Source organism: Sebastes fasciatus, chromosome 20, assembly GCF_043250625.1.
Source record: "Sebastes fasciatus isolate fSebFas1 chromosome 20, fSebFas1.pri, whole genome shotgun sequence".
NCBI lineage: Eukaryota > Metazoa > Chordata > Actinopteri > Perciformes > Sebastidae > Sebastes > Sebastes fasciatus.
The window spans coordinates 4595001-4622813 of NC_133814.1; the positions used below are offsets into that span (position 1 = coordinate 4595001).

Genomic DNA, 27813 nt, shown 5'->3' on the forward strand with positions numbered 1-27813 from the left:
ATGGTTTCAATCCATCGACCTCTGGGTTATGGGCTCAGCATGCTTCCGCTGCGCCACTCTGCTGTCAATCACCCCAGATGGGACTCGAACCCACAATCCCTGGCTTAGGAGGCCAGTGCCTTATCCATTAGGCCACTGGGGCTTTACATCACACCAGTTCACCAGGGCGCCACACGCTAAAGTCTAATGATGCAGTGAAGCGTCAACCAATCCTATCTTTTTGTTTCACCCTGTTCCATTCCATCTAAAAAAACGCTGTCAGACAGTAATAATACCACTTTTTGCGAGCGATACAACCACATTTTCATGCTGGTATATCACTGTTTCATCTCATTTCAAATGAAGTACTAACTCTGTGATATAGGTCCCAGGGTGAGGATCATTAACTCTTGTTGTATTAAGCTGTTGACCCTTTCAGAGTGACTACAAATGTGGCTTTACCCATGTCAATGCGTCAGTCAGAACGCAGTGGAAGAGACCACCCAACTGCCAGTAAAACACTGTTAGCAGAGGATGGTTTCGATCCATCGACCTCTGGGTTATGGGCCCAGCACGCTTCCGCTGCGCCACTCTGCTGTCAATCACCCCAGATGGGACTCGAACCCACAATCCCTGGCTTAGGAGGCCAGTGCCTTATCCATTAGGCCACTGGGGCTTGACATCCCTCAAGTTCACCAAGGCGTGACACACTAAAGTCCAATGACGTGGTGAAGAGTCAACCAATCATATGTTTTTGTGTGACCAGGTTCGGTTCCATCTAAAAAAAAAAATGCCGTCAGTCAGTTTTCAGTGCTATTTAACGTCATAATACGTTAAGGAGCACTTGAGCCGCACTTCAACAGTGACTCGCCGACAATGTCGCTGGCCACGCTTTGCCGTTTTGTTGCCCATAATGTGAACACAGCATTAAAGGATGGTTTCCTTACATCGCGCACTAGGTTATGGGTATGGGTATGCTTCCGCTGGCCCATGCTGCTGTCAATCACCCCAGATGGGACTCAAACCCACAATCCCTGGCTTAGGAGGCCAGTGCCTTATCCATTGGGCCACTGGGGCTATACGCACCACAAGTTCACCAGGGGCGGAACCGCATAAAGTCCAATGACGCGGTGACGCATCAACCACTCATATGATTTTGTTTCACTCTGTTCCATTCCATCTGTACACGTCTGTACACATACATGTGTACAAATGTTTTTCATTCAGAAAGCAGTGGAAGAGCCCGTGAGACAATAAAACACCATTAGCAGAGGATGGTTTCGATCCATCGACCTCTGGGTTATGGGCCCAGCACGCTTCCGCTGCGCCACTCTGCTGTCAATCACCCCAGATGGGACTCGAACCCACAATCCCTGGCTTAGGAGGCCAGTGCCTTATCCATTAGGCCACTGGGGCTTGACATCCCTCAAGTTCACCAAGGCGTGACACATTAAAGACCATGGACGCAGTGAAGCGTCAACCAATCATATGTTTTTGTTTCACCCTGTACTGTTCCATCTAAAAAAAATGCTGTCAGCCAGTTCCCAGTGCTATTTAATAACATAATATATCAACGAGCGCTTGAGCAATACTTCAACAGCCAACAATGTCGCTGGCCACGCTTCGCCGTTTTGTTGCTCATAGTGTGAACACAGCATTAGAATATGGACAGTAAACCCCAGGAACATGATTCGCCTCGATAATATCACTTTTTGATGGTGATATAACCACATTTCCATGCTGGTATATCAAATCAAATCAATTTCAAATCAATTTATTTTTGTATAGCGTCAAATCACAACAGAAGTTGTTTAATCTCATTTCACAAAGTACTCACTCTTTGATACAGGTCCCAGGGTGAGGATCATTAACTCTTGTCAGATTCTGCTGTTGATCCTTTCAGAGTGACTACAAATGTGGTACATGTGTACAAATGTTTTTCAGTCAGAAAGCAGTGGAAGAGCCTGTGAGACATTAAAACACTGTTAGCAGAGGATGGTTTCGATCCATCGACCTCTGGGTTATGGGCCCAGCAAGCTTCCGCTGCACCACTCTGCTGTCAATCACCCCAGATGGGACTCAAATCCACAATCCCTGGTTTAGGAGGCCAGTAACTCATCGATTAGGCCACTGGGGCTTCACATCCCACAAGTTCACCAAGGCGTGACACACTAAAGACCATGGACACAGTGAAGAGTCAACCAATCATCTTTTTGTTTGACCAGGTTTGGTTCCATCTAAGAAAAATAAAAAATGTCGTCAGTCCGTTCTCAGTGCTAATTAACGACATAATACGTTAACGAGCACTTGAGCAACACTTGAACAGTGACTCGCCAACAATGTCGCTGGCCACACATTTCCATTTTGTTGCCCATAATGTGAACACAGCATTAAGGGATGGTGTCGATCCATCGCGCAATGGGTTATGGGTATGGGTATGCTTCTACTGGACCACTCTGCTGTCAATCATCCCAGATGGGACTCAAACCCACAATCCCTGGCTTAGAAGGCCAGTGCCTTATCCATTGGGCCACTGGGGCTATACATACCACAGGTTCACAAGGGCAGTTGGCATAACATCCAATGACGCGGTGAAGCATCAAACACTCATATGATTTCGTTTCAATCTGTTCTGTTACATCTCAAAAGTATGCCGGTAGCGAGTTCCCAGTGCTATTTAATGGCCTTATAGTTCAATGAGCACTTGATCAACACTCCAAAAGAGACTTGCCATCAACTTTGCTAGCCACACTTTGCGATTATGTTGCTTTTTTGTTCCTATCCATCACCCCAGATGGGACTCGAACCTACAATCCCTGGTTTAGGAGGCCAGTGCCTTATCCATTAGGCCACTGGGGCTTTACGTCCCACCAGTTCACCAGGGCGCCACACGCTAAAGTCAATTGATGCAGTGAAGCTTCAACCAATCCTATCTTTTTGTTTCACCCTGTTCCATTCCATCTAAAAAAAGCAATGTCAGCCAGTTCCCAGTGCTGTTTAATGGCATAATACTTCAATGAGCACTTGAATGACACAGGGTGAGGATCATTAACTCTTGTTGGGTTAAGCTGTTGACCCTTTCAGAGTGACTACAAATGTGGCTTTACCCACGTCAATGTGTCAGTGAGAAAGCAGTGGAAGAGACCACCCAACTGCCAGTAAAACACAGTTAGCAGAGGATGGTTTCGATCCATCGACCTCTGGGTTATGGGCCCAGCACGCTTCCGCTGCGCCACTCTGCTGTCAATCACCCCAGATGGGACTTGAACCCACAATCCCTGGCTTAGGAGGCCAGTGCCTTATCCATTAGGCCACTGGGGCTTGACATCCTTCAAATTCTCCAGTTCTGTACACATACAGCGAGTTCCACTATAAAGCAACACTATAGAAAGCACAGTGTGTGGTTTGAATAACAAAACAATGGCCCCTGATGCTACTGAAGCAGCAACAGAGAGAAAAAAAAGAGAAACAGAAAGAGGAGGGGGGGAGACACATGGAGACAAAGCCCTGACAGAATAGAGAACTAGAGACAAAAACTGTGACATTTTGTCAAAATGAAAAACATTTCTCATAAGTCCCAGACATTCCCGGGCTAAACGTCACGGCTCGACAGACAAGGCAAGTGCATGGGTGGATGGATGGTGGTTAGCTCAGACATGTGTGTGATAACAGCAGGAATGAGAGGAGCGATTACAGCAGAGATTACGGCCTAAAAATACAAAAAAATACTTTAAAAAAGAGCGTTGGTGGCGTCTCTGTTGCTTGGTTTATATCATGTACGTTACAAGATACAAACCAAGCGAGTCCCAATCTTAAAAACATTGCTTCACAGTGCTACTGGAAAAAACTCCACAGGGTACCTTTAAACATCGAAACATAAAAACTAGAAAAAGGATTCCCTTACTGCAAATAAATCCTTTCAGTGTTCAAACGTTTGGAATTTTACACACCTGCATATTCCTGCGGCCTCATTGGTCGATTGATGACCCTCTGGAAGGCAGATATCCAATCCCGTTGCTCGGCCTCGGTCTCGCATGCAAACAGGAACTTCCTGTCCGGCGTGACGATGGTGATGCCGTTGTTCCAGTGGTAGCCCTGTGTGGAGGAGGGCAAGCCGGACAGGACGGTGTAGCTGTTCTCCTTGCTGCCGATGAAGACCTCACCGCGGGCATAGGCATCCTGGGAGAGAGACAGACAGACAGAGAGGAAGTCCTGTGAACAAGCTAAGTGATCAGTCAGAACCAAAGGAAAGATAATGAGGGCGTTGGTCTCTTCTTACCAGAGGGTCTTTGAAATACATGAGTCTCCTGTCATCCATAGTAAACCACCTCTTCTTGAAGCCCTCTGTGTGCTGTGGCAGAGAAAGAGAGAAGAGGACTCTGAGGAACAGGATTTCTTTCACAGATTATCTGTCTCATGCACTACTGTCAGGATATGGTGACCATTTTATAAAAATAACTTTTGTGCTAATGTATTGAGGGAGTGCAAGTAGACATTGCATCATTTGAAGTTGTCATAAGGCAAAAAAGTTGGAAACCATTATACTATTCGTGACCTGCAGACACTTTGGTCGGATTTGGGCAAATGTAACTGCTGGTTTGACTTTAGAGGGGTGGTAGGATCAAGTGAGTATAACCACAGTACTAGAGATGCGCCGATCTGATACTCAGTTATCGGTCACTAAATTGGATATCGGAGGAAAAAAAGTATAATCCGATCCGACCCATTTCTGTCACATACGCTCTTCTATGTCGGCGTCTGTGGAGCTCATTTTAATGACTTTATATACTGTTGGTTAGTTTAGTCTATAATAATACGTCAGCATTTATGAGTTCATTATATTTTGTATTAATAAACTGAATTTGTGAATTTATTAAACTTAGTTGTTTAAGAGAGGATAAAAAGACGGTATCGGATTGGTATCGGTAGCGGCAGATACTCAAGGTTGCGGTATCGGACATTAAAAAGTGGTATCGAGCCATCTTCACCCAGTACAAACCTTTGGACCGGTTTTCTCCATAAAGCCTTCCTTCATGAAGTTGCGGGTCAGTTTGGGCACCAGCTGGAGGCGAAAACAAGAGAATCACATGAAATAAAAGCATGCATGTAATAGTAAAAAGAACACTTGTTATTCAAAGGTCAACCCCTAAAAAATCCTCTATCTGACAGTGACTGAATTATTCGTAATGTCCCGTGAGGTCCCATTCTTGGTTTAGGAACGCTTCGTGATCAAACACCTTTGACAATTCTCCATAACAAATCAGTTGTGTGATTAAATCCTCACCTCCTCGTCACTTGCTCCAGGGAAGGCCACCTGTAGGTAGTGGAACCTGGCCGCCCTGATAGCGTTGAACCAGTCGACCATCTCCTGTGAAAAGCAAACACCAGTCAGCGGCGACATATACTGCTGGGATTCACACAGTATCTTTTCACAGTGTGCGTTTTGGGCTCAGAGTGAGTTTTTTCTTTTTTTCTCCGATGCCAGTGAAGGCATCAGCAAGGTGTAGTCGAAGGTGTCTGTGCTTGTGTGGATGCTGCAGTGCTGTCGATAACTCCACCACAGAACAAGAGTGGCTGTCACACTGAATGAACCCAATGAACTCTTTTTCTGTCACAGCCTTCAGGAGCACGACTCAGCCAGCAGAGGGAGCAGCGCTACTTCAGTCTCAGGCTCCACTCACTCTCAATGGCGATTCATATCTGTCCATCTTCTGTCTAATAGTCTGCTTTTTCATTAACTCTCTCTCTCTCTCTCTGGAGAGACAGAGGTCACACACACACACACACACACACACACACACACACACACACACACACACACACATATATACTGTATATACATATAGAGTTTGTAGAGTTTATAAAATCGACACAACTATGCAACAATTTCTCAAAAAACAAAATAAACGAGTGGGTGTATTGTCTCTATTCCTCTAAATCATTAGTACTAAATTACATCGTTCTTTCCAGGAAACTTCCCATTAAATTATATGGAAATCATGGGACCCATATAATAAAGTGCTACCATACCATTTACAAAACATTTCCGAAAGGTTTGCTGTTGACCCTACAAACTAAATAATGTAAAATACTTTAACCACTACTTTATTGTAGATAAAACAAATGATAAAAGATGCATTTATCTGTATTTCAGTCAGTCTATTCATGCGGAACGGATTAAAATGTGAATATGTACAGCGCTGACATTTGGCTTCTAGGCTCTGAACTCATCGCTCCCCACGAGGAAGCACCAAGCTGAGCGCAGCATGGAGTGGGGAGTGACGATAATAGCCCCCTACAGGTGGATGCTGGGGCGAATGTGGGGCCTTTCCATGATTTAAATTCAAATCCATTTAAGAAAAAAAAAGCCCCAAAATAATAAAACAAAACTTGCAAAAACAACATATTTCACATTAGACATACAGTGCAGTCTGTATGTTGTAGGACTGTGACACATTTGCAATTGTGTTGATTTTGTTCTTTGAAATAATGAAACAATTCCTATATAAGGTTAAAGGTGCTAAATGCGAGATTGGGAACATTTCTATTGCCTCTGCACGGCTCTCAACATGGCGACGGCTGAGCCGGCAGCTCGCAGCTAATGGTGCTAAGAGTGAAAACAATGGCAACAGTGCTGATAGAGCTAACAGTGTTAACCTGAGGGGGAACCGGAGGGTGGGTGCTAAGGTTCCACAATGGCGCCATCGGCCGGTAAGGCGTTGTCAGATGTAACCGCCGTATGAGAGCAGTGCAGAGCGGCGGCCATGAGCTAGCCAGTTGGGCACGCTCATATACACTAACATGCACTAAAAGCACAGGCGGCCAGCCCGGCTATGTAAACAAAGCACAGAGAAGTTGGATTACAACACACACAGAGGGAGTGCGACTTCATTCTCTGCTCAAGTAGACTTTACTCCTCTATATTCTTACACTGCTACTAGTTGTTTGCTGCTGTATGAATGCTCTGGATATCGTATAGAGCAGTCATTCCCAAAGACTGTGTCTGGACCCACAGGTGTGTCGCAGGAGATTTTATTAGGGTGGCCAAATAAATTTGCAGAATTTCTTCCATAGTCTATTAGATTTATATCTGCAGTACACCTTTGAGCCACATGAGGGAGCCTGAATGTCCGTATTGTTCTGATAAGTGTTGCCTACTTATAACATTGAATCTAATATGAAAGGCTCTGGTTGTTTTACTGATGAGAGGGAAAAAAACGAGAGCCTGTTAACTTGCATAAATGCATTCTCATTTATTGTATTAATTATTAATATTTATATTTAATATATAATATAATATAATATAATATAATGTAATATATAATATTTTTTATTAATTACACTCATAAAACAAAGCTGTGATTTATCAAAGGTATATCTCTTCGAAACGCAAACAACTGAACAAATAAAGAAAGAAAGAAATACACTTTTCACAGCTGTAACTCTCGTTGTAGTGAAACTGACTAAACACTTTTAAGCCAACAATATCAGGGACCAAATGTTTATTTATATTATAATAAATACAGTTATTCATGAATATAAAACAATACATTTTTGTCTTAAAACCATTGTGATGTCTGATTTGTGTTGTGGTTAAGGTGGCTATACGGTTAGGGTTCTGGTTGGTTGAACCCTAGGGCCGGCCCCGGTAAAAATGGTCAGGAATGTTCATTTTCACACAAATTCGCTCTTTGCGATTGACATTTTTAAAAAGTGGTTCCCCAGAAAAAACGTTTCAAAAACTGGTATAGAGCATCTTTAAAGTGCTGACTTTCAGCTGTTTGAGGTCACTCACGTCCATACTGGTTGTACACTGGAGCAGTCGCAGCCCTTTTTTTCCATAGCACTCCAATTTTTTAAACAGTAAGTCAATTTCTACTCTTTTCCCTGAATGTAAATGTAGACACCTTTGAAATAAAGCCAAAAGTCAGCACTTCACCCTCGTAGTCATTGTCTCAGAGCCAAAACAACACAAGCTGTGTCACTATCTGACTGCACCATAGCTACTGAAGCCACTGATACTACAAATGGACAGATACAGAGAAAAAAAAGCCAAAAGGAGATGAATTATTAAGGGACATTTCCAAATCCGAGTGCGTTTAGTAAAGCAGACAGCATGCATATTATACTACTGACCCTGTATTAGTGTTAGACGGTGTACCTTAGCATCGCTGTGGTAGACGAAGATGTTCCTTGTGCTGTTGTCTTTCAGGTAGGTGATCTGCAGGCCGCAGGGGTTGCCGATCTTGGCCGGTTGGAAGGTGGCATTGAGGGTCTCGATTTTCATCACCGCTTTGGGATCCCTGGCCTTGGTGGAGGAGGGCGTGAACAACAAATAGTGAAAGTCTCATATTCCTGAGTGTTGTTATAAACACCTTTTAAAAATCAGCTGCATCATCTCGCTTACATCCTGCTTGTTGAAGTATTTCAGCGCCCCCTCCCTCTCAGACAGGATGAACTTTCGGCTGAGAAACTGACCGTTGTCTCTTCCTCGTTTCCATAGAAACCCCTCTCGGTACCCTGGGCAGAGAGAGAGAGAGAGAGAGAAAAAGAAGTGTTTGAGGTTGGGAGGCTGTTATCAAAAACCCATCGGAGCAGATGAGAGATTAAACAGAGGAGGCATTTATAATGGTAATGGTGAGATGTTGTAACTGGTTTGTGGGTAAGATGATACATGAGTTAAACAGAAATCAAAGATCGTTTGAAATCGCATTTAGAAGACGGAGGAAGACAAAGGAGACGGAGAGACAGAAAACATCCAAGAGGCAAACAGACAGACAGACTGGGAAGGATTTAGCAGGAAATGCAGCATGAAACGACACACAGAGAGATATGATTGTCTCTAAAAAGCCCAAAGAACATCCATTTCCATGTTAATGATATGCTGTTCTATTTATAGCCTGTAATGCTGTCTATTTTTGGTAAAAAAAAAAAAAGCTCTGCCTACACAGCCTCCTTTTCTTGTCTTTTCTCTTCTATTTTGGTCACGCTGTGACGTGTTTTCTTTCTAATCTGGATCTATTTTTGTGCCTTAATGAGTGGAAGATGTCTAAGCATAATCAGGTGACTCATTTACATTTCAGCCGTTTGACTCGTGATGTTATCCAGAGTGTTTTATAATGAGCACCGATTGTAGAATAAAGTTGCGCTGAAAATGACAAGAATGGGATGAAAGAGGAGTTAATTTGCCCTGAATGATTACGTAGAAAAGTACAGAATAAAAGAAATTACATGATAAGTTTAGAAGAAAGATTTCTCATCTAACTAAAATGGAAGGAGTCTGTCTATCTGTCCTTCAATTATCTCGACAACGTTCATCCGATCGACTTCACACATGTGTGTTGCTGAGGACCTCAAGGAAGTGCAGTGTCGCTTTGGCAATATTGTCCTTGTTATATTCATGCCAATAAAGCATAATGAATTAAATTGAATTGTCCAGTGCGAGCTCTTGGTGTCTACAGGACATATTTAATACTAGTGCGTTATGTGCCCACTGTGTAGAGTATTGAAGGATTCCTAGTGGAGAGCTGCTTCTGGAACACTTCTGAAACGCATTGTGGCATGTCGCAAACATTGTTTAGAGCAGCCGGAACGCTATCTTCTTGACCAATCAGAGTCGGTTCTTCTTCTTCTTTTTTGTGTTTATTGGCAGATCGCATTCGCAAAGCCAATTTTAAAGGCGCATACCAACCGCCACCTACTCTGTCGGAGTGTGTAGTCTGTGAGTGAAGGCCTTTAAACACTGAGGCATTTTTTCTGTGCGATTCATTTGCATATATTCCATATATTTTTCCGAACTGTTGTTTTTGTCATGAGTTCTTTCACACAGAATGCAAATATTAAAAGCATAGTAAATTTTTCTGAGCTTTTGCTCCGCGAATAAATGCACCAACCAATCAGGTTGTGCGGAACGGATATATTCAATATGTACACTATAGTAAACAACAACACGGAGGCTCTGCAGTCCGAACCAAGAAGGCAAACTTTATTACTCCTTTGAACCTTTACAAAGGCAGCGCAGACCAGACCCACTCCTTCTGTTCTTACCTTTCACAATAAAAGCCCCTTAGACATATACACTGCATAACTGTTTACCAGAGGCAAATTCACTCAGAGCATTTCGCTAAAAGGAAACCAAAAATAGCTTACAGTAGTTTAGGCTATATGTACAACACTTCACCTCAGACAGACTGCCAGACGCTGCTCTGGGTCAATAGCACACCGGTAGTTGGTCCTCTGCCTGCGCAAATCTGTTCAAACCTTTTATTGAAAAAGTGTCGCAACTGTCACAAATTTGCATCACTGCCGGTATGAATAGTTTCCCCGTCGACGTTTGCGTGAGCTTTTGCACCCCAAATGCCGCATATATACTCTCGCATTGCTATGGAACGCGACTATGTCATGGCAGGTATATTGCTCAGGAAGCGCAGTGTCAAGTCAAGTGTGAAGTTGTTTGGATGGGCAGTTCTTGAGAAAGCTGCAAGCAGCAATACCGGAGGTCAAGCAATCGGCACGTTCTGAACAGGCATGTTTTAAAACGTGCGCTGCACTAGTGTGTATAAAAAGAGGAAGGAATGGATAAAGGGGATATCAATTAAAACCAAAATACAATACTTCCAGTATCATAATCTAATCCTTCACACACAATTCCTTTACTCTATTGCTCTCTTTTACATTCTCCTTATTAAATGCCCACCATTGATTAGCTCTCTCATGTCTTCTCGTCCCCTGGACTTAATCAGCTCCATCTTTGTGTGCGTACGTGCGTGTGTGTGTGTGTGTGTCTTTGCGGCTGTGACTTTCTGACATGAAACATTCACCTACACTGGCATTACCTCATTGATCAATAGCCCTCCTTGTCCCCACCCTCGCCTCCTTCCCTCACACTCTTTTTCTTCTCTACTATCCTTTGCATACCAGATCAATATTAACATTGGCCGCTGTGGAGGCCAGGTTACTGCCTCAGCCATAGTCAACCTCTGCCACCCACCCCCACACACACACACACACACACACACACACACACACACACTCACACACAGATGTCATGCACCACACAATGAGTGATGAAGAAAGCATGAATGCACAAATAGAAATGACAGAATGACTCATATTATTACACTCTGTCTGCATTCGTGTGTGTGTGTGTGTGTGTGTGTGTGTGTGTGTGTGTGTAACAATAAACGAATGAGGTCACTGCAAGCCAATCAGTAAGCTCCATCTACAACAAGCGTGAAATGTATACTAGGTGACACACACACATCCACCCCACACACAAATGCTGCACACAACCAACCAAACACGCACATTGTTTTAATGGCACCTCTATTCATCGGCAGTGGCAATTACAGTGTCACCGCTTGAATACAACGGTGGCGCTTTAAACTGCAAACATACCCGCAACCACTTAGGAGACGAAGGATGAAAATGAATGTTTGAAAGTCGGCGATGGATGTTTCAGGATAATTGAATTCCTGCTACCGGCGTCCACTGGGAGATGTTTGTCCGAGGGGTTTTCAAGGTTCTGCTTATCGAAGGGTAAACAAGGCAAGATTGGCAACAAACAACATGCCGGACATTTTTGCTTCTTTTTAAAAAAATATATATATATATGAGTGTGTTTGTGCATGCATGAATCTGTGCGCGTGTTTATGTTCTTTCTATACTTTTAACTGGGCGAACGCATCTACTGCTACGAAAATATTTTTTTCACAATTGCAGCTTGCGACATTAGAAGACACTGGCGATAACAGCCATTCAACTGTCAAGCTCATTTTAAGCAAACTTTTGAAATGAGCGAATTAACCGCAGCTACAGTGTAGTTTGGTTGGCGCCAGTGGCGGCCGGCCAATAGAGGGCCACGGGGCCTGGCCCCACCCACCTTGAGCCACCAAAAAAAAAAAAAAAAAATTATAAAATTATTAATTATAAAAATTATAAAAATTGTCAATATGTGTGTTTTTGACCTATAGAATATACCCGTAATATTTGTAAAATAGGATAACTGCGCCAAATATCTGCTTTCCTCCTTGAACTCTCTGCTAGTGCACCTCTCAGCTGCTCTGCTGCACGTGCACTTTCTGGGGCCAAATGGATTTGGCCCAAGGAAGGCGGGTCTAATAAGCAGTACAGCCAATCACTGATTAAAGATATATGATTACAAGCATGAATGACATACAATTCATCCAATCAGCGCCGTAAAAAAGACTTCCGGGAGGGCCAAACTGATTTGGCCCATGGTGTGCGCGCGCACGTTCACGTGTGTCTCTCTCTGTTCTCGTCAGGGCTCATGTCAGTTCTCGCGTGATCTTGTCTTCTCGTCTCTCGCTTCTCTCCACTTCTCTTCTCTCACAGCCCATTTTAACGGCATGACAATGGAACAGCCAAGCACTAGTAGCGCTACTCTTGCAAGACTCAACCCTAACTCGATCAAATCTCTCCTCCTATGTTATATTAACATACTGAATTGTATGAATAAGATGTCCTTATGTCAGTGTTGGAATAAATGATAAAAATGTAACTGCAAAGTAGTAATGCGTTTTTGATACCTTTTTTTGCATTGAATCGTACTAGGATGTTTGTTGAAATTGATTGGCCCTACCCAAAAAAAAATCCACCAGCCGCCACTGGTTGGCGCTATAGGCTACACATGGCTGTAATCCCACCGGTAACCGGAGTAGAAGAAGTAGAGGTTGCGAACCAGAAACAAAAAAAGTCGGCCATCTAACCATCTACGAGAGAAAAATGGAGAGAGGTTTTCAAGAATTTGTTGGGCAAAAAATTGGGCAAATGTGAATTGTTCTTTCATGTCAGATAGTATTGGTCATGTTTCATGTTGTCTGGAGACAAAGACAAGCATCACACGTTATAGGAATATCCAAGAAGACGCCGACAGCCTAATCAGCTGATCAGTCATGTGAGTTAAATGTTTGCTACATCAGAATATATTCGGCAAAGGCGTTTCCACATCCCGTTTGCACTTCAACTCTTTTTCGACGTAGGCAAAAACCACCTCAAGCGAGCGTAAAATCGTTTTTCTCGCAGGAAATTGTATTGAATTTTGGCGTTTCCATACATCTTTTCTGATGCGATACTTCAAAATGTGCATACAAATATGTGAACGGAGACACAGCTAATGACATGTAGCAACAACACATGTAACAATATCTCCATTAGGTGTTATTTGGTGTCTTTGTATTCAGAAAAATGTGGACGAATATTAGATATTGCACTATATTTACAGGCCAATTACAGAAAATCGTGAAATGACAACACTGCAGCGTTTCAGCAGTAATAAGGTTAGATGAAGAGATGATGAAAGGGTATTTTGCTGGTCTTAACTCTTAAGGTTAGCTAAGTGCAGAGGCGTTTCTGAGGTTTTCTCTGAATGCTGAGCCATGACATTTTAACATTTTTCTTTGAAAGCTGCATTTGACATTTTGGGAAATAGGCTCATTCGCTTTCTTTCCCAGAGTTAGATGATAAGATTGATACCACTCTCATATCTATCCAGCAAATATGAAGCTACGAAAGTTAAGAAAGCGCACAAGTGTATTTACCAAAAATGACAAACTAGTCCTTTAATGGTGTTTTTACATAGCTGAGACCCTTTTAATGCACATGTCATCATTACATATTCAAGTTGTGTGGCCATGTCTTATTTCAATCAGAGGGGACACTGAATCTGCTTCAGCTTGAAAACAGATCAGCTTGGATGAGGGTCCTCACAAGCATAATAATACAAACATGTCGGTGTGCACGTACCTGCGGAGTAAGGTTCCTGTTTTTCGATAAACTCAAACTCATTCCTCTCGTACTTGGCTCTAATCCACTGCTCTCTCAGCATCCTGGAGACATAGAAACACACACACTTAGCTTTCACATCAGTCACGAATTATGAGTTATGAAACCTTTTCTACACAGTATTATACTTTACTTTATTACACAAACATCATAAAACAGAAATAATATCCTATAGTTTTAAGTCAAGTGACCTACAGCAAGTACCCTATGCCATGATGTAGCCTTATAAGAAGATAGAGGATTGCTTATAATGATGTGAGGAGCACGCTATGTTCAACAAATGAAGATGAAAAAGGTATTGTAACATCATCCCCTCTTGTTTGACAATGTGTAGAAAACACCAAAGTGCTCGTGTCTTTCTTTCTGTCGTCACTGATCCAACACGGTGATGTGTCCCTACAGTAGGGCTGCACAATATATTGTTGTTTTTTTATCTTCATCGCAATGTCAACTCAGGGATTTTCTGACTTAGTTGAAAGAGAGGATCAGTAGAAAACTGACTGCACTTTAAAATGTAGCTATAATTGATTTTTCTTTTTTGTCAATGGTGCCTTTTGTGTTCAGTTCAGTGTTCAATTTGTTCAATAAAAGAATATTGGATATCATTTCCTTTCATTTTTTTTTATTCAACAAGCAATTTGCTGTATTTTAACAATATACTGAAAGCAGCAGAAAGGCAGAACTGAGTACACTTTAATATCTGTTTATTTATCGCAAGTAATATCGTTATGGCAATATTCAACAACTAAGGATGCACCGATACCGATACCGATACCGATATCGGATATCTAGCGATACTGACTCAAATAGCTGGATCGTGTATCAGTGACAATGGGGCTGATCTATTCAGTTAAATTTTATGTTAATATATTATATACATTATATACTGGGATTTTAATTCCTGTTTAAATTGTGACCAATTTGTTGCTGCATTAAAAACACTTGAATTGTAATTCCTGTTAATTTTGAAGATTTTTTACCAAGTTGCTGGTGTACGATTTATTATTTTAATGATAAATAACAAACAAGTACATTTATATCTCTGTATTTATTTGTAACATTTTGTTTTACAAAGTTAGGAAAGTGATGTTTAAGTTGCCTTACACATAAAATAATGTTCCCAGTGACTTCCTGCAAACACTGGATTGGTATCAGATTGGTACTCTGTATCGGGCGATACCCAAAGCCCAGCCTTCGCTATCGGGACTGAAAAGGTCAGATCGGTGCATCCCTATCAACGTTATCGCATATCGCATATCACACATGTTCCTCATATCGTGAAGCCCTATCCTATAGACATCCAAGAGTTGAGTGTCTTATACTCAAATGGCCCTTTTAGTCAAATAGGACTAAATAGCATTTTAAGCTGTGAGTGTTATCATCTGCGTTTATACCATTTGTAGAAGTAAAAATACGCCTGTGACGAGTCTCAGCTGCTGGTAGTCTACATTTAAAAAACACAATTTATTTACTGAAATTTTTGTAAGCAAATACAAAGAATATGTGAGGATGAAATTACCCTTAATTATATATACATATTAATACTTATTCATTTTAGGGCTGTCGATCGATAAAATATTTAACCACGATTAATCGCATGATGATTGACCATGATTAATGCAAATGAATGGCAAATTTTGTATCTGTTCAAAATGTACCTTAAAGGGAGATTTGTCTTATCAAATATTAAGGGCAAATATGTTTGCTTTATACAAATGTATGTATATATGTATTATTGGAAATCAATTAGCAGCACAAAACAATGAAAGATATTGTCCAGAAACCCTCACAGGTACTGCATTCAGCGTAAAAAATATTCTCTATTCATAACATGGCAAACTGCAGCTCAACAGGCAACAACAGCTGTCAGTGTGTCAGTGTGCTGACTTGAAAACATATCATATATCATATCTCTAGCTAACCTGTAGCTTCATATTACATACGCATACATATATGAGAGTGGTATTGATTATTACAATGGTAAAGCATTTCATACTTTTTTTCATTTTTCTCTATTGTTACTTCAGGTCCTGATTAAACTGAATAATGGAATAGTCCTTGAGTTTATGTTCAACAACATGCCTTTGTTTCCACAGTTTCTACCATACAAAGAAAGCAATCTCAATTTTAGACTTAGTCTTCCTCCTCAGTGTGAGGATGGCAACAGTCAGCACATCACCATGCCAACAGTCTCTCTCATCCCGTTTCCTTCTCTACCTCTCCGTCTCCCCTTCAGGCTCCAAACAACCGTTCAGGAGGTAAAGTGTCGTACTCTTAGCGGATACCTCTTTGAATGACACCTCCTAGTGACACTGGACTGGAACTAAAGCCCGCGGTCCTCAGGGGAGCAGAGTGAGTGAACACAAACAGACACCGTGGCGCAGACACTGAGGAAGACACTTCCTCTCACTCTACCTGTCTTAGCTCTGTTTCTGTCTATTTTAATCAAACCCTGTTGGAGGGAGGCAGACACAAGAGAGAGAGATGGATGGACAAGGCTAGAATGTCCAAGAAAATCTGTGTCCACTACCTCAGCTTATACAACCAAAGTGTGTGAAGAAGTAAAAGGGAAGATAAAAAAAAATATTCCTGGAGGCAGATTCAAAAATATATATGTTTGTTGGTACAGAAAAGTCTGTACTATATGCAGCAGCCTCCACATAAAATTCAAATGTATGCGTACGGAACAGTGAGGTTGTCAAAAAAGTTCCCACTGTGATTCAAAGTTGTAAAACAATAACACCTGAAATAGTCCACAGGGGTGTGTGAATACTTTTTATAGGCCTTTTATACACACAAAGAGGAAGAGATATTTAAGCACAGGTGTGAACCAGTATATTATATCTTCCTTTACAGTAATAAACTTCACAACGTGGTATTAGCATTACTTATGCACTTGTATCAGCATGCAGTGTAACTGACTCTGCATTCAGCATTTTCTTTTCACTGAGGCTCAACAAGAGCCAACATTAGGCTACATACAGAAATAAGACTTTAAAACTGCACTAATCAATATGATTATATTACAATAAATCAAATGACTATGTCAAATGACATGAAGAGGTTGCTCCTAGTAACGTACCCACGGATAATTAACACCCGACTCTATAGCATGGATGTATTATATATACAGTAAGAATTGGATACTGGACTCAAAGAGCGCATAAGCCGAGTTTGCTTCCGTATTGTGCACACGACGCATGTGCATTATGCCTCGTTTCCACACAGTTTCGTTTTGTGTCCATAAATTCGTGGTCAACGCAAGGATGTGCATCTCTTCACGGATGGATGGAAACGCCAACATAGATATGGGGAGAAGTTAAGTTTCATTTTTTCTTAGTGAAAAGTTTGATGGCGTATTAGCTAACATTAAGGTTAACATTGGTGGCATACTAGCTGCGTAACATATAGCGTGCGTACATAGTGGTTCATACGTTTTAAATAAAATATTTCACAAAACTGCTAAATATGCCGTCGAATTTTGCACTTGGGAAAAAATTATAAATAGAGCTGCATTACATTCATCAATCAATCAATCAATCAGTTATTAATTGGCTAATTTGCTAACTTCCTGTGGCTCCGTTATCTGCAGCAAAAGGTTACATTTTTCAACGTACACAAGGCAAATTATGGACCAAAAAAACAGAGGGATGAGTTTCGCAAACACATCGGAGATCACAGAGGTTCCCAACGGAAAGAATGAACTTTGACTCGCATACGTACACAGAGCTATGTGGAAATGAGGCATTAATGTTATTCAATGGCCCCATCTGCATATTGCCCATATAGACTTTATAAAGAGTTTACTTTGAGACGTCACGCAAATAAAGATAGCTTTTCTAAGCCCTGGGGAAGTTTTACAAATATAAAACCTCCATAAATTTAAAATTCATAATACAAATATTAATAATAGAGTTTGTTTGTGCGGTGTCTTGTCTTTTCTTGTAACATTAAAACCCATATCATGAAACAATCATACATGTTATTGTTTATTCCTGTGCTTTTCATACTATGAAATACATTTTTAGCTACACGTCAAGAAGATGTCTTCCATGAAAAAGCCACTCATGCATTGCTAACTGTTAGCAATGCCAACCAAAAGAGGACACACCACTCTCTACCTCTTTATTTATAGAGGAAACAGTTGTCAAAATAGAAGTGAACTTGAAAATCATCTGTGATATTTTGTTCATTAAAGGTTGTATTACACATTGACACAAAACACTGACCTTTATAAAAAATCATACTGGCTGCACCTCATGTATTTGTGTTTTGAGTCGAGTGAAAGAAGGAGCACTTACTTGCAGTCAGTGTGTGTTGGTCTGTAGTAGAAAGCAGGAACCTTCTGCTCGTATTTGGCCTTGGCTGCATTGTTTCCCGTAGCAGCCATCAACTGAGAGGGAGACAGGACAACACAGCCTGGTCATCTAAATACTGGTCACAGTCACAGTCAAATATTCACTTCAATACAATATACAGTAGATTCCACAATGCTACTTTTTACATGTACGGGGTGGATGGGTATGGAGGACGGAACCTGCCAAAATAAAAAACAAATAAATAAATGACTCGATAAATAAATAAATAAATATATACATTTGCCATTAAATGTACCAAAAATAATATAAAAAATAAACGGAGGCAATAATTAATTGATAAAATGTAATAGAATTGTAGTTTTAATTTGCTTCTTTATTTATTTACTTTTTGTATTAATTCCCCTATCTACTTTTTTATTTGATTTTCCCTTAATGTATCTATTTTTATTAATGTTTTAAAAATATATATTTATAAAATATATATGTATAAGTAAATAAGTTAGGGGAAATTAATAGAGGGAAAATGCATTATCGAGTCATTTATTTATTCATTTTTTATTTTGGCGGCTTCCGTCCTCCATAAATGGGAAGCCAGATCAATTTGATCTAACAGCATATCTAACCAGCCACAGTCTAAAGGTATTTTATTCTGAAAACCCTTTATTCTGAAAACCCTTCTATCATACCAGCCAAGGAAATAAAACCTGGAGAATGGTGACAACAACACTACAATATGAAAAAGAAAATAGCATTAAACTTTAAATGAGACATCAACAAATGGGCTAAAGCAGAGAAAATCCTAAGTGTGACAGAACTTCTTCAGATATGGGATTAATTGTGGAATTGGCTACACTGCATTGGGACGTGTCTGCCCTCTTCCCCTCGTTCTCTCCATTGTGCGTTTCATCCGAGGATAATCCCTGAGCCCAATCCAGCTGGCTGAATCCCTCAACACGCCTCTCTTATCCTCTGAGGGGCTCTGGGAAGACACGCAGCACTGTGGCGTCTTATTGTGAAGGTCAAACAGCGGCAGAAAATTCAAACCGAAACACAAACCTCTGAAGAAAGTCACGGAAATCAACATGTGACACATCTGCTGCCAAAATGTGATGCATCTGACACCTAAGATGTGACATTTAGAGCATGATATCAGTGTCGTCAAAGCGAAAGCTCATGCAGGAACATTTTGGTGCCATTTCATAATCACCCCTACTCTTATTAGGTATGCCTTCCCTTTATGCAACATGCTCACTGTTCCAGACTGTGAGTTGCAAGCATCTGCAGAGCATGACATTCAGTTACTGTTCAATAAAATAACCAAATATTATCACGAAAGTCAGATTTTTCCTCTCTACAATGACATCATATAAAACGAAGAGCTGGGGCCTCATTAATCAAAACATGCATACTCCCACCTTCACGCTGTAACAATGATGGATCTCATTTGTTCTACAACCATCTGCTCGTGCACATACAGTACATGTACACATACAAAAACGGCCCCAGAAAAAAATGTGGTCAACCACATCCTTTTGAAAGTCCCAGTAGCCTTAATATAGAGTTACTTGTTGTGTGGCAATTGTACCCTTGAATGATTTTCTTCTATTTATTTTATTGTTCCTAGTTTTGCAGCTGTCTGATAATACCTTTCTCCAAACTGCTCTTTTTCATTGTACTCTTTCCCCCGCGGCTGTAACAGTAAGCTCCTATTAAGGCTAATATTACCCTGTTTGGCAGTGAAAGGCTTTCACAAGCCATAAAGACATTCTTCAAAATAAAATGCTGATTAACTTGAAGAAAAGTTCATCTCAAGATAGTTTCGGGGACTTTCCTTCAGTCGTTGTCATTGTTTTGCAAGTCACAAGTAAGTCTTAAGTCTTTGCACTCATGTCCCAAGTCAAGTTTGACAAGTCCAGGCTGGCTATACCTACAAAAAGTAATGCACTGTAATTCGTGTATATCCCACAAAATCAATTTGTGTGTAATTCACATAATCGACAACCAAGAAATAGAAAGGTGGTGGAGGTGGATGGGTGGGTCTAAAAATAGCGGACTTTTGCCCAAGAGACCGGCGTTTGTGTCCTGTGTGAAACCAGAAGTCAATGTTGATTTATTTGTCACATACTTACATACATACTTACAGTAAATTTGGCCACTTCCGGAGTTATTTTAAGCCAAAACACGATCTTTTCCAAAGCCTTACTAAGTTGTTTTGTTGCCTGATCCTAACCAAGTCGATCTTTTCCTAAGTCTAACTAAGTAGCTTTGTTACCTAAGCCTAAGGAAGTTGTTTCCTGTGAAGATGGAAGATTATTTTGAAAAGGACAAAAGTGTCTCCTCTGATCGTGGATGTTTTATTGGAGTGGGACCACAACAGCTCCAGCAGTCTCAAAAATAAAAGCCTAAACTCTCCCAATACTACAATAACAGAAGGGGAGATTTAACACAAAGCCTTCACTATCCTTTTTTCAAACACTGCAATCAAATCTAGTCATCCAATCGTCAAATACTCTTGCTTGTGTTTAGGTGTTTTAACCTCCAAATAATCACCACTCCACAGTATTATTCTTACATTTTACCTCTTATAACCTCACTCTCCTCTTAAGTCAAATCCCCCTTTACATCCCAATTTAAAATATTGTCCTCCCACATCCCCAACCTTTGGGTTTTTCCTCGTGACTCACGCCAGCATCACCTCCTCCAAAGTCCCAAAAGTCCCTTTTGTCACCCAGTGGTGGTGTTAAACCGCTGACATGATTCATTCGAGGGGCAACTTCACTCTTCCGTAGCAAAGCAAAGGCAACATTTTACAAACCTCAGAATATTTATTTCTGTGTTCACAAATTTGCACAGCCGTCATGTTTCTTGCTGACATATTTCTGAAGGGGGCATATTTGCAAGGCACGCGACAGCTCAGCTTCTTTTTTACACATAAGTGTAAACGGTCTCACTAATGGAATGGGACTTCATTGATCCCTGTGAGGAAATGCTCTCCTTCCCAAGGGAGGTCAGAGGTCAGGCTCAGCTGAAGAGCAATGTTGATGAATTCATTGTCTTGGAAGGACTAGAGATGTGTTGAGGCGCTGGTATCAGCCAATCAAAGCTTTTTTAACTCTTTAATATTGGCTGTTATTAAGCCAGATAAAACGTTTCTTTATTTCTGTTTTAACCTATTGTTCTCCAGTTTCCTCAAAACCCCATCCCTGACCTACAAGTACAAAAAAAAGAAACAGCAGCCAGCAGTTTGAGTTAATGAGATCTGCACCTACAGAATGTGTCAGCAAGTAGAGCGCTGTGCCTTTATTTCAGTGACAGGTTTCCTCATCCTGCTTTATTTTCTGTCATATTGTTAAGAAAAATGTCCCCTGACTAGATCGTTTCCATAGAAACAAAAAAAGATAGTACAGTCAATTTGGTCACAGTTGATGTCATTATATTGGGCCACATGCAAGAACCACTTGTGCTAACAGATTTTTTCTTAAAGGAATAATTCCAACATTTTGGAATTTTTCCAAAATGTGAGCTTATTTGCTTTCTTGCTGAGAATTAAATTAGAAGATCAATACTAGTAACTTCCTGGGGTCTCCACTGGTTGCAGAAACCGTCTGGAACAAAACCCCCATACAACCGTTTTTACACTTTGTTTTTTGTCGATTTAGTTACCTTTAAACAGAGCTACAATAGCTGTTTCTAATCTTTATGCTAAGCTAAGCTAACAAGCTGCAGGCTGTTGCTTCATATTTACCAGATATGCGAGTGGTATCAATCCTCTCATCAAATTTTTCGGCAAGAAAGCGAGTTAAGCCAATTTCCCAAAATTATTCCTTAATTTGAGTGGAGCGTAGAAGTTATTTAAAGTGGCAGTTTGTACCACGGTTTTGCACTCTACGGCTCACTATACCGCAGTCTTGGAAAGGGAGGAGTGAGCGAAAGGGTACTCTGTTGGTTGCAATCTGCAACCACACTACTAGATGCTGCCAAATCGTACACACTGTACCTTTAACTTGAGAATTATAATGCCTTAAAGGGGACCTATTACGCTTTTTGTGCTTTTTCCCTTTCCTTCAGTGTATTATATCGTTTTTTTGTGCATGTAAAAGGTCTGCACCACGCCAAAGGGAGTTACTCTCCCCCACAGAAACACTGCTCCTGACTTGCCTGAAACGCCTCGCTTGAAGTCCCGCCTTTTCTACGGTAACGTGGTGATGTCACCAGGTTACACATTTGCAAATACCAATACGGTTTGGCACACCCTCAAACAAAGCTAGTTAGAGCGGAGCTGGAGCAGAGTCCGAAGAGTTTGGTTCAGTTGACCAATCACAAGAGAGCTGACCAATCAGAGCAGACTGGTGCTTTTCGGGAGGTCGTTTTTAAAGCGTTTTTTTTTAACATTAAAGCACATAAAAATGATCTAGTCGAAACCCAAAATACATGTATGAACGTGAAAATAGGCATAATAGGTCCTCTTTAAGCTGAATAACTTTGGACTAAGAGAAAGGGGAAGTGCTGTTTTATTTAGGATGTGTACATGTTTACGATGGATATAATTAAGTGGGGGTTTTGCGATGCGAGTACGATGTATGTTTGCTATTACTGCCCTACTGTACCTCCACGTCACTGGCATCCCACGTGTCCTGGACAGACTTGACCCGGCTGATGTGAGGGATGCTCCGGTGAAGGAGCGAGCAGGCCTGGCAGACAAACACACCCAGAGTCAGCGACGCCCAGTCCGGCTCTGCAGGAGAGAGAGAGAGAGAGAAAGAGAGAGCGTAGAGAGCACGGAGGTGAAAGGAGGGGAAGTGAGTTTGTGGAGCGAGAGAGAGAAAGGAGGAAATGAAAGCGGTACAGAAGGGACGATAGAGAGAACGGTGGTGGGGTTGAAGAGAGATAAAGGAGGAGGGGTGAGAAAATCTTGTCATAAAAAGCTCTGCAACAAAGAGAACAGCAGCTCAGGGTTCAGGCTATAAATACTGGAAGTGCTGATGCTGGTGCTGTTAAGGGGTAATAGGAGCAAAGTAAATGAAGCAAATATTACAAGGGACTCTGGTTGAGTGTGTCGCTGCTCATAAAAGGAGAGCAGGGCAGCGGAGCAGGATTTTGGGGAAATCCTATTTAGCTTACCGACAGGAAGCAGACCGCCTGAGATCTGATCAGAACTCAGCCGAGGTAGTTATCAGGTTAGTTACATCAGCAGACTCCAAAATACACACACATGTATATGCACCATGCAAAAAGACATATACTGTATGTACGCCCATGCAATATCATATACTTTAAAAGAAAAACAGATAAGAACAAACACACACATCCTGACATGCACACACACACACACCTGTGCATCACCTCTAAACAGACCGTATGCTGCTTATTGCCAACATGTGACTAAACACACACTTCTACAGCTCTACAGCCTCATCAGCAGTCAGACTGAATGTGCAAAAAAAAGAAGCGTTTTTTTTTTTCTCTCTGCAGCGTGATACAGCAGCATCCGTGGGTGTTCAGCAAAGGTACATTTGAGTCACTGCATCACACGTAGACTTTGATTCTGTCCATGCAAATGAAGCCATCAAAGCCGGAGACGTAGAGTGTCACAGAGGGTGACAGAGAGAGAGAGAGAGAGAGAGAAAGACAGAGTGTAGTGAGAGCTAAGTGTTAACGCTCAGTGGGTATATTAGAACAAGCATTTCAAGAAGGCAATTCAGCTAACTTTTAACAATAAGTAAAAGTTAGTTAACTTCAACGGATTTTCAGTGAATCTGACCTAACCAAAGTCACACAATAGCACAAACAAACTAACCAATCGAGGCAGCGGTTGACCAGTAACCCATGTGTTCTGTGAGGTAAAATTACAGTTTTTTTCAATGGAGTCTGGTGGCTTTGGCGAGAGCATAAATGAATAAAACGGCTTCAGTCCCCCATCAGAAACGGCTGTCTGACGGCAAGATAAAGCGGTGAAAATATTCTAAATATAGCGTACACTTAAACTCATATTGATTTTTTTTCTAAAATAAGTTTTTCTGCTGCCCCCATCCACAGCAGTACATTGCTTTAGTTCCTGTCTGTTTCTCCAAACTATTCCTGTAGGTAATACACTGACTATGAATAAGTAGCTCATACAACCCCACTTCAAAACACCCGAACTATCCCTTTAATGATGTTGGAAAGTATAAGGCTGCAACTAATTGAAAAGATTACTTTCACTATCAATTAATCTGTCTATTATTTTTTGTTTTCTAAACAAAAGGATACAGTTCACTACCCTTATGGATAAGAGGTCAAGCTACAGGAAGATGGTCCGTAGCAGCGTGACATAGGCTGCTACAAACTTTTCACATTTCCAGAGTCCGAGGTGACATCATTAAGTGTTAAACGATAAAAAAAAGATATTCAATTCAGTTCAAGAGAACAATTCCTCACATTTGAGAAGCTTGAAGCAGTGAAAGTTTGCTATTTTTAGCCACGCTAGCGGTGTGGACTCTAGGAAGGGCAATGTCAGTCGGCCCACCACTTTGGTCCAGACTGAAACATCTCTACAACTATTGGATGGATTGCCATGAAATGTGTCAGAAGCCTGCCGACTAGTGATCCTGACTCCTGACCTTCCATCTCAGCAGATCAAATTTTTCATTCATCCAGTGAAATATTTCAACATCTACAAGAAGGATTGGCACAACATTTGGCACAAACCTTCATGTTCCTCTCAGGATGAATTGTAATCACTTTGGTGATCCCGATTTTTCATCTAGCGCCATCATCGTGTCATAAATTTCATATCGATACTTTGATTCATGAGCAAATTCTATGATGACACTCCCATCAGCCTCAGCTGCCCTCTGTGGCAGTTGATCTAGAAGGTAACCCACAAGTTGCGAAACTCTTGCGAGATTGGTTGAGGTTAGGTATTGACCTTGAATGGTTATAAGGTTAGGGGGACTACCCACTGTTCCGACGGCCCATTGTTCCAAAAGCCCAATGCTCCGAAAACACACTCTACATGCAACAAACAGAAGCACAGGGCTAATTATTATGCAGAATGACATCATCGGACCTTCCCATCTTGTTGAATTGAATGCCTTCGTTGGTTGGGTTGGTTGGGTTGGTTGGGTTGGTTAGGGTTCAGGCATGAGGAGTGAGATTAGTTAGATTTAGGGTAAGAATATCAATGTAAGCCAACCGGAGGCAGAGTAGGGCGGGTCATGCCTTTGCCATGCTAGGAAAAAAAGTATTCTGAAGGTCTGACGTCATTTTACTTTTCAATAATTAGCCATATACTTCTGTTCGGGATAACGTTCTGTCGTGACATTTTTTCGGACTAATGGACCGTCGGAACAATGGCATTGCACCGAAGGTTAGGCATTGACCTCCAATGGTAGGTCATCCAACAGCGAGTCTCGTGAGAATTTTCAAACATTTGTGCAACTTGTGGGTTAACTTCTAGACACGTCCCTCTGTGACTTAGTGCTAATTAGCAAATGTTAGCATGTATACATGGTTAAACATTATACCTGCTAAACATGTTTGCATTGTCATTGTTAGCATGTTAGAAATAGAGAAAAAAACACTGTCCCACCCGGTATCAGACTTAGCACCACAGCCTAGCATCACTATGGACTCTTAGACTCATTGCTAAATAAATCACAACTGATTAATCGATTAACAAAACTGATGCTGATTCATTTTCTGTGGATTGACTTATCGATCAATTGCTTCAGCACAAATGTCTATAGAAATGCCAATGTCTTCTTTAGTTTCTGGTTCGTGAGCACGCCATTCATTAGAGCCTCGTCAATGCTGCATTTCTGAGGCCAATACTGATGTTATGCCAGCAATTTGTCTTTTGGTTTTTTAATTAACAGCTAATATAAATATTATATCCCTTTAATGTGGTTATTTAAGAGTTGTGACAAAGATGTACTTTTACTGTTGAGTAATAACACCACAATATAAGCCAATACCAATATAACTTTGACAAGCTAAAATCAGCCTTGGGCTCGGCCATGCCAATGTATCATTCAGGCTCTATTCAGGACACTGGAATATGTGTGTATGTGTGTGTAGCTGTATTGTATTTGCACACACGTGCTAAAATGCATAGTGTATGCATGGCCACAAGCGAGTGAGAGTGCCATGTCCTCGACGGGCAACACTCAAAAAGCCACCACATTCTCTCTCCATCTCGTTCTCTCTGCAGCTGCCATTTCTCACCCAAGGAGGCCCTCGGCGTGGTGCACCGCAGCCATGTGAATACATGTGAATACATGTGCACGAGAGCAGCGAGAGTGTGTAATACTCGAGGGGATCATATGAGAGCCAAAGGAGAGAAAGAAAGGGAGGGTTGAGGGGCAAAAAACAAATACCACTCTTGCATTTCTCTGTCCTCTTGAGGCTGGAGAAAGCCTAGACGGAGATGCCACAGAGCCTGATGGCAGGGGAGAGGAGATGAGGAGGAGATGGATGAAGGGAAGGGAGAAAGAGTGTGGGTTCTTTATCGTGCAGAAAGATGATGTGAGCCCCCGAGGGTGCTACTGGCATCTACGATAATCTTCCATCGATTTATCTCTTTTAACCCGTGACAAGTAGGCAATATTTCTTTTAGAAATGTCAACTCATCTTTTAATCATTCTGGATTGTGATGGAGCACAAAGCACCGGAGATGGCGCTTTGATGATGAGAACAAATCAAACCACTTGCTGTTTTTAATTCGTTACATCTCCTGTTTTTGCCAGCGACACACAAATACACACCTACACACAACCCTGCTGACACAAAAACACACAACCAGCCATTCAGCGGTGAGGTCATCGCCGTCTGAGTCAGGCCTTATGGAGAAGCAGACAGCACTCATGGAGATTACTGTGGCCGCATGACTGACTAACCACACACACACACACACACACACACTGGGCTTCCTCCTCTACATGTTCACAGAAGATGTTTCTCAACAGGATTCCTGTGAACAACAGATGCACACTCGTTGTAGCGAACAGGAGGTGGAAAACTCCTGATGTAGTGTGACTCTGCTGTTTTGTTTCGTTGTGCATATGCTGTTTGTTAAAGAGCTGCTGCTCCTGTCTCCGAGGAATTGTCGAGAGAAAAAAAAAAAGTCAAGTTTCACGAGGAGTTACGGGGCTCGTTTTGGTAGAGAGACAACAGAGCTTTTGATTGGACCGCACAAGGTTGAAGAAAGAAGTGCCTGTGGCGTTACTGCAGGGCAGATGCGGGATAAATGAATGAGGAGAGGTGGGGGGGGCATTTACACAATGGCAGACCCTGTGTTTGTGAGCATTCGCAGGCACTTTTGTGCATCTGCAGCAGTTTATTTGTATGTCTGGGTGTGTACACATCAGTCTTCATGGTGGGGGTTAATGACAAGACAGCGTGGCCAGCAGAGGTTGTGACCCTCTCATGTCTTGGCTGAACCCCTCAGGCACTATAGCACAGGCTTTTATTTCTACAGCAGCAGTTACAATCTGATATTTTACTCAACTTTTGTTTGACTTCAGCCATGGATGGGATTACTGAAAAGGCCTACCGGGCAGCACAGGTCCAGGACCCAAAGTGTACAAACCTACAAAACGTACTCACTCAAAAGATGCACCAATCAGGAAAAAGACTCAACCAGAAAAAAAATGACACAAAGTAACATAAAACGACCGGATCGGATATCTGACCGATACTGACTCAGATAGCTGGATCGGATATCAGTGACATT

At 41.5% G+C, this 27813-nt stretch overlaps 1 protein-coding gene and 6 non-coding genes across 7 annotated transcripts in view; all 7 read right to left on the bottom strand.

Moving 5' to 3' along the window:
* Window positions 1-27813, bottom strand: part of LOC141759060 (arf-GAP with dual PH domain-containing protein 1-like) — a 56975-nt gene that overhangs the window by 20141 nt on the left and 9021 nt on the right. Inside the window, exons 2-10 of the mRNA XM_074620964.1 lie at window positions 22709-22836; window positions 18084-18175; window positions 13744-13826; window positions 8387-8499; window positions 8141-8287; window positions 5264-5347; window positions 4979-5041; window positions 4259-4330; window positions 3930-4158 (exon numbers count right to left, since the gene is read on the bottom strand). Of these exons, the coding sequence (XP_074477065.1) occupies window positions 3930-4158; window positions 4259-4330; window positions 4979-5041; window positions 5264-5347; window positions 8141-8287; window positions 8387-8499; window positions 13744-13826; window positions 18084-18175; window positions 22709-22836 (1011 nt within the window). The remainder of the gene's footprint in view (window positions 1-3929; window positions 4159-4258; window positions 4331-4978; window positions 5042-5263; window positions 5348-8140; window positions 8288-8386; window positions 8500-13743; window positions 13827-18083; window positions 18176-22708; window positions 22837-27813) is intronic.
* On the bottom strand, window positions 70-142 carry trnar-ccu (transfer RNA arginine (anticodon CCU)). Its single transcript has one exon. It is a non-coding gene; the product is annotated as a tRNA-Arg (tRNA).
* On the bottom strand, window positions 583-655 carry trnar-ccu (transfer RNA arginine (anticodon CCU)). Its single transcript has one exon. It is a non-coding gene; the product is annotated as a tRNA-Arg (tRNA).
* On the bottom strand, window positions 984-1056 carry trnar-ccu (transfer RNA arginine (anticodon CCU)). Its single transcript has one exon. It is a non-coding gene; the product is annotated as a tRNA-Arg (tRNA).
* On the bottom strand, window positions 1323-1395 carry trnar-ccu (transfer RNA arginine (anticodon CCU)). The gene has a single exon. It is a non-coding gene; the product is annotated as a tRNA-Arg (tRNA).
* trnar-ucu (transfer RNA arginine (anticodon UCU)) lies at window positions 2447-2519 on the bottom strand. Its single transcript has one exon. It is a non-coding gene; the product is annotated as a tRNA-Arg (tRNA).
* trnar-ccu (transfer RNA arginine (anticodon CCU)) lies at window positions 3228-3300 on the bottom strand. The gene has a single exon. It is a non-coding gene; the product is annotated as a tRNA-Arg (tRNA).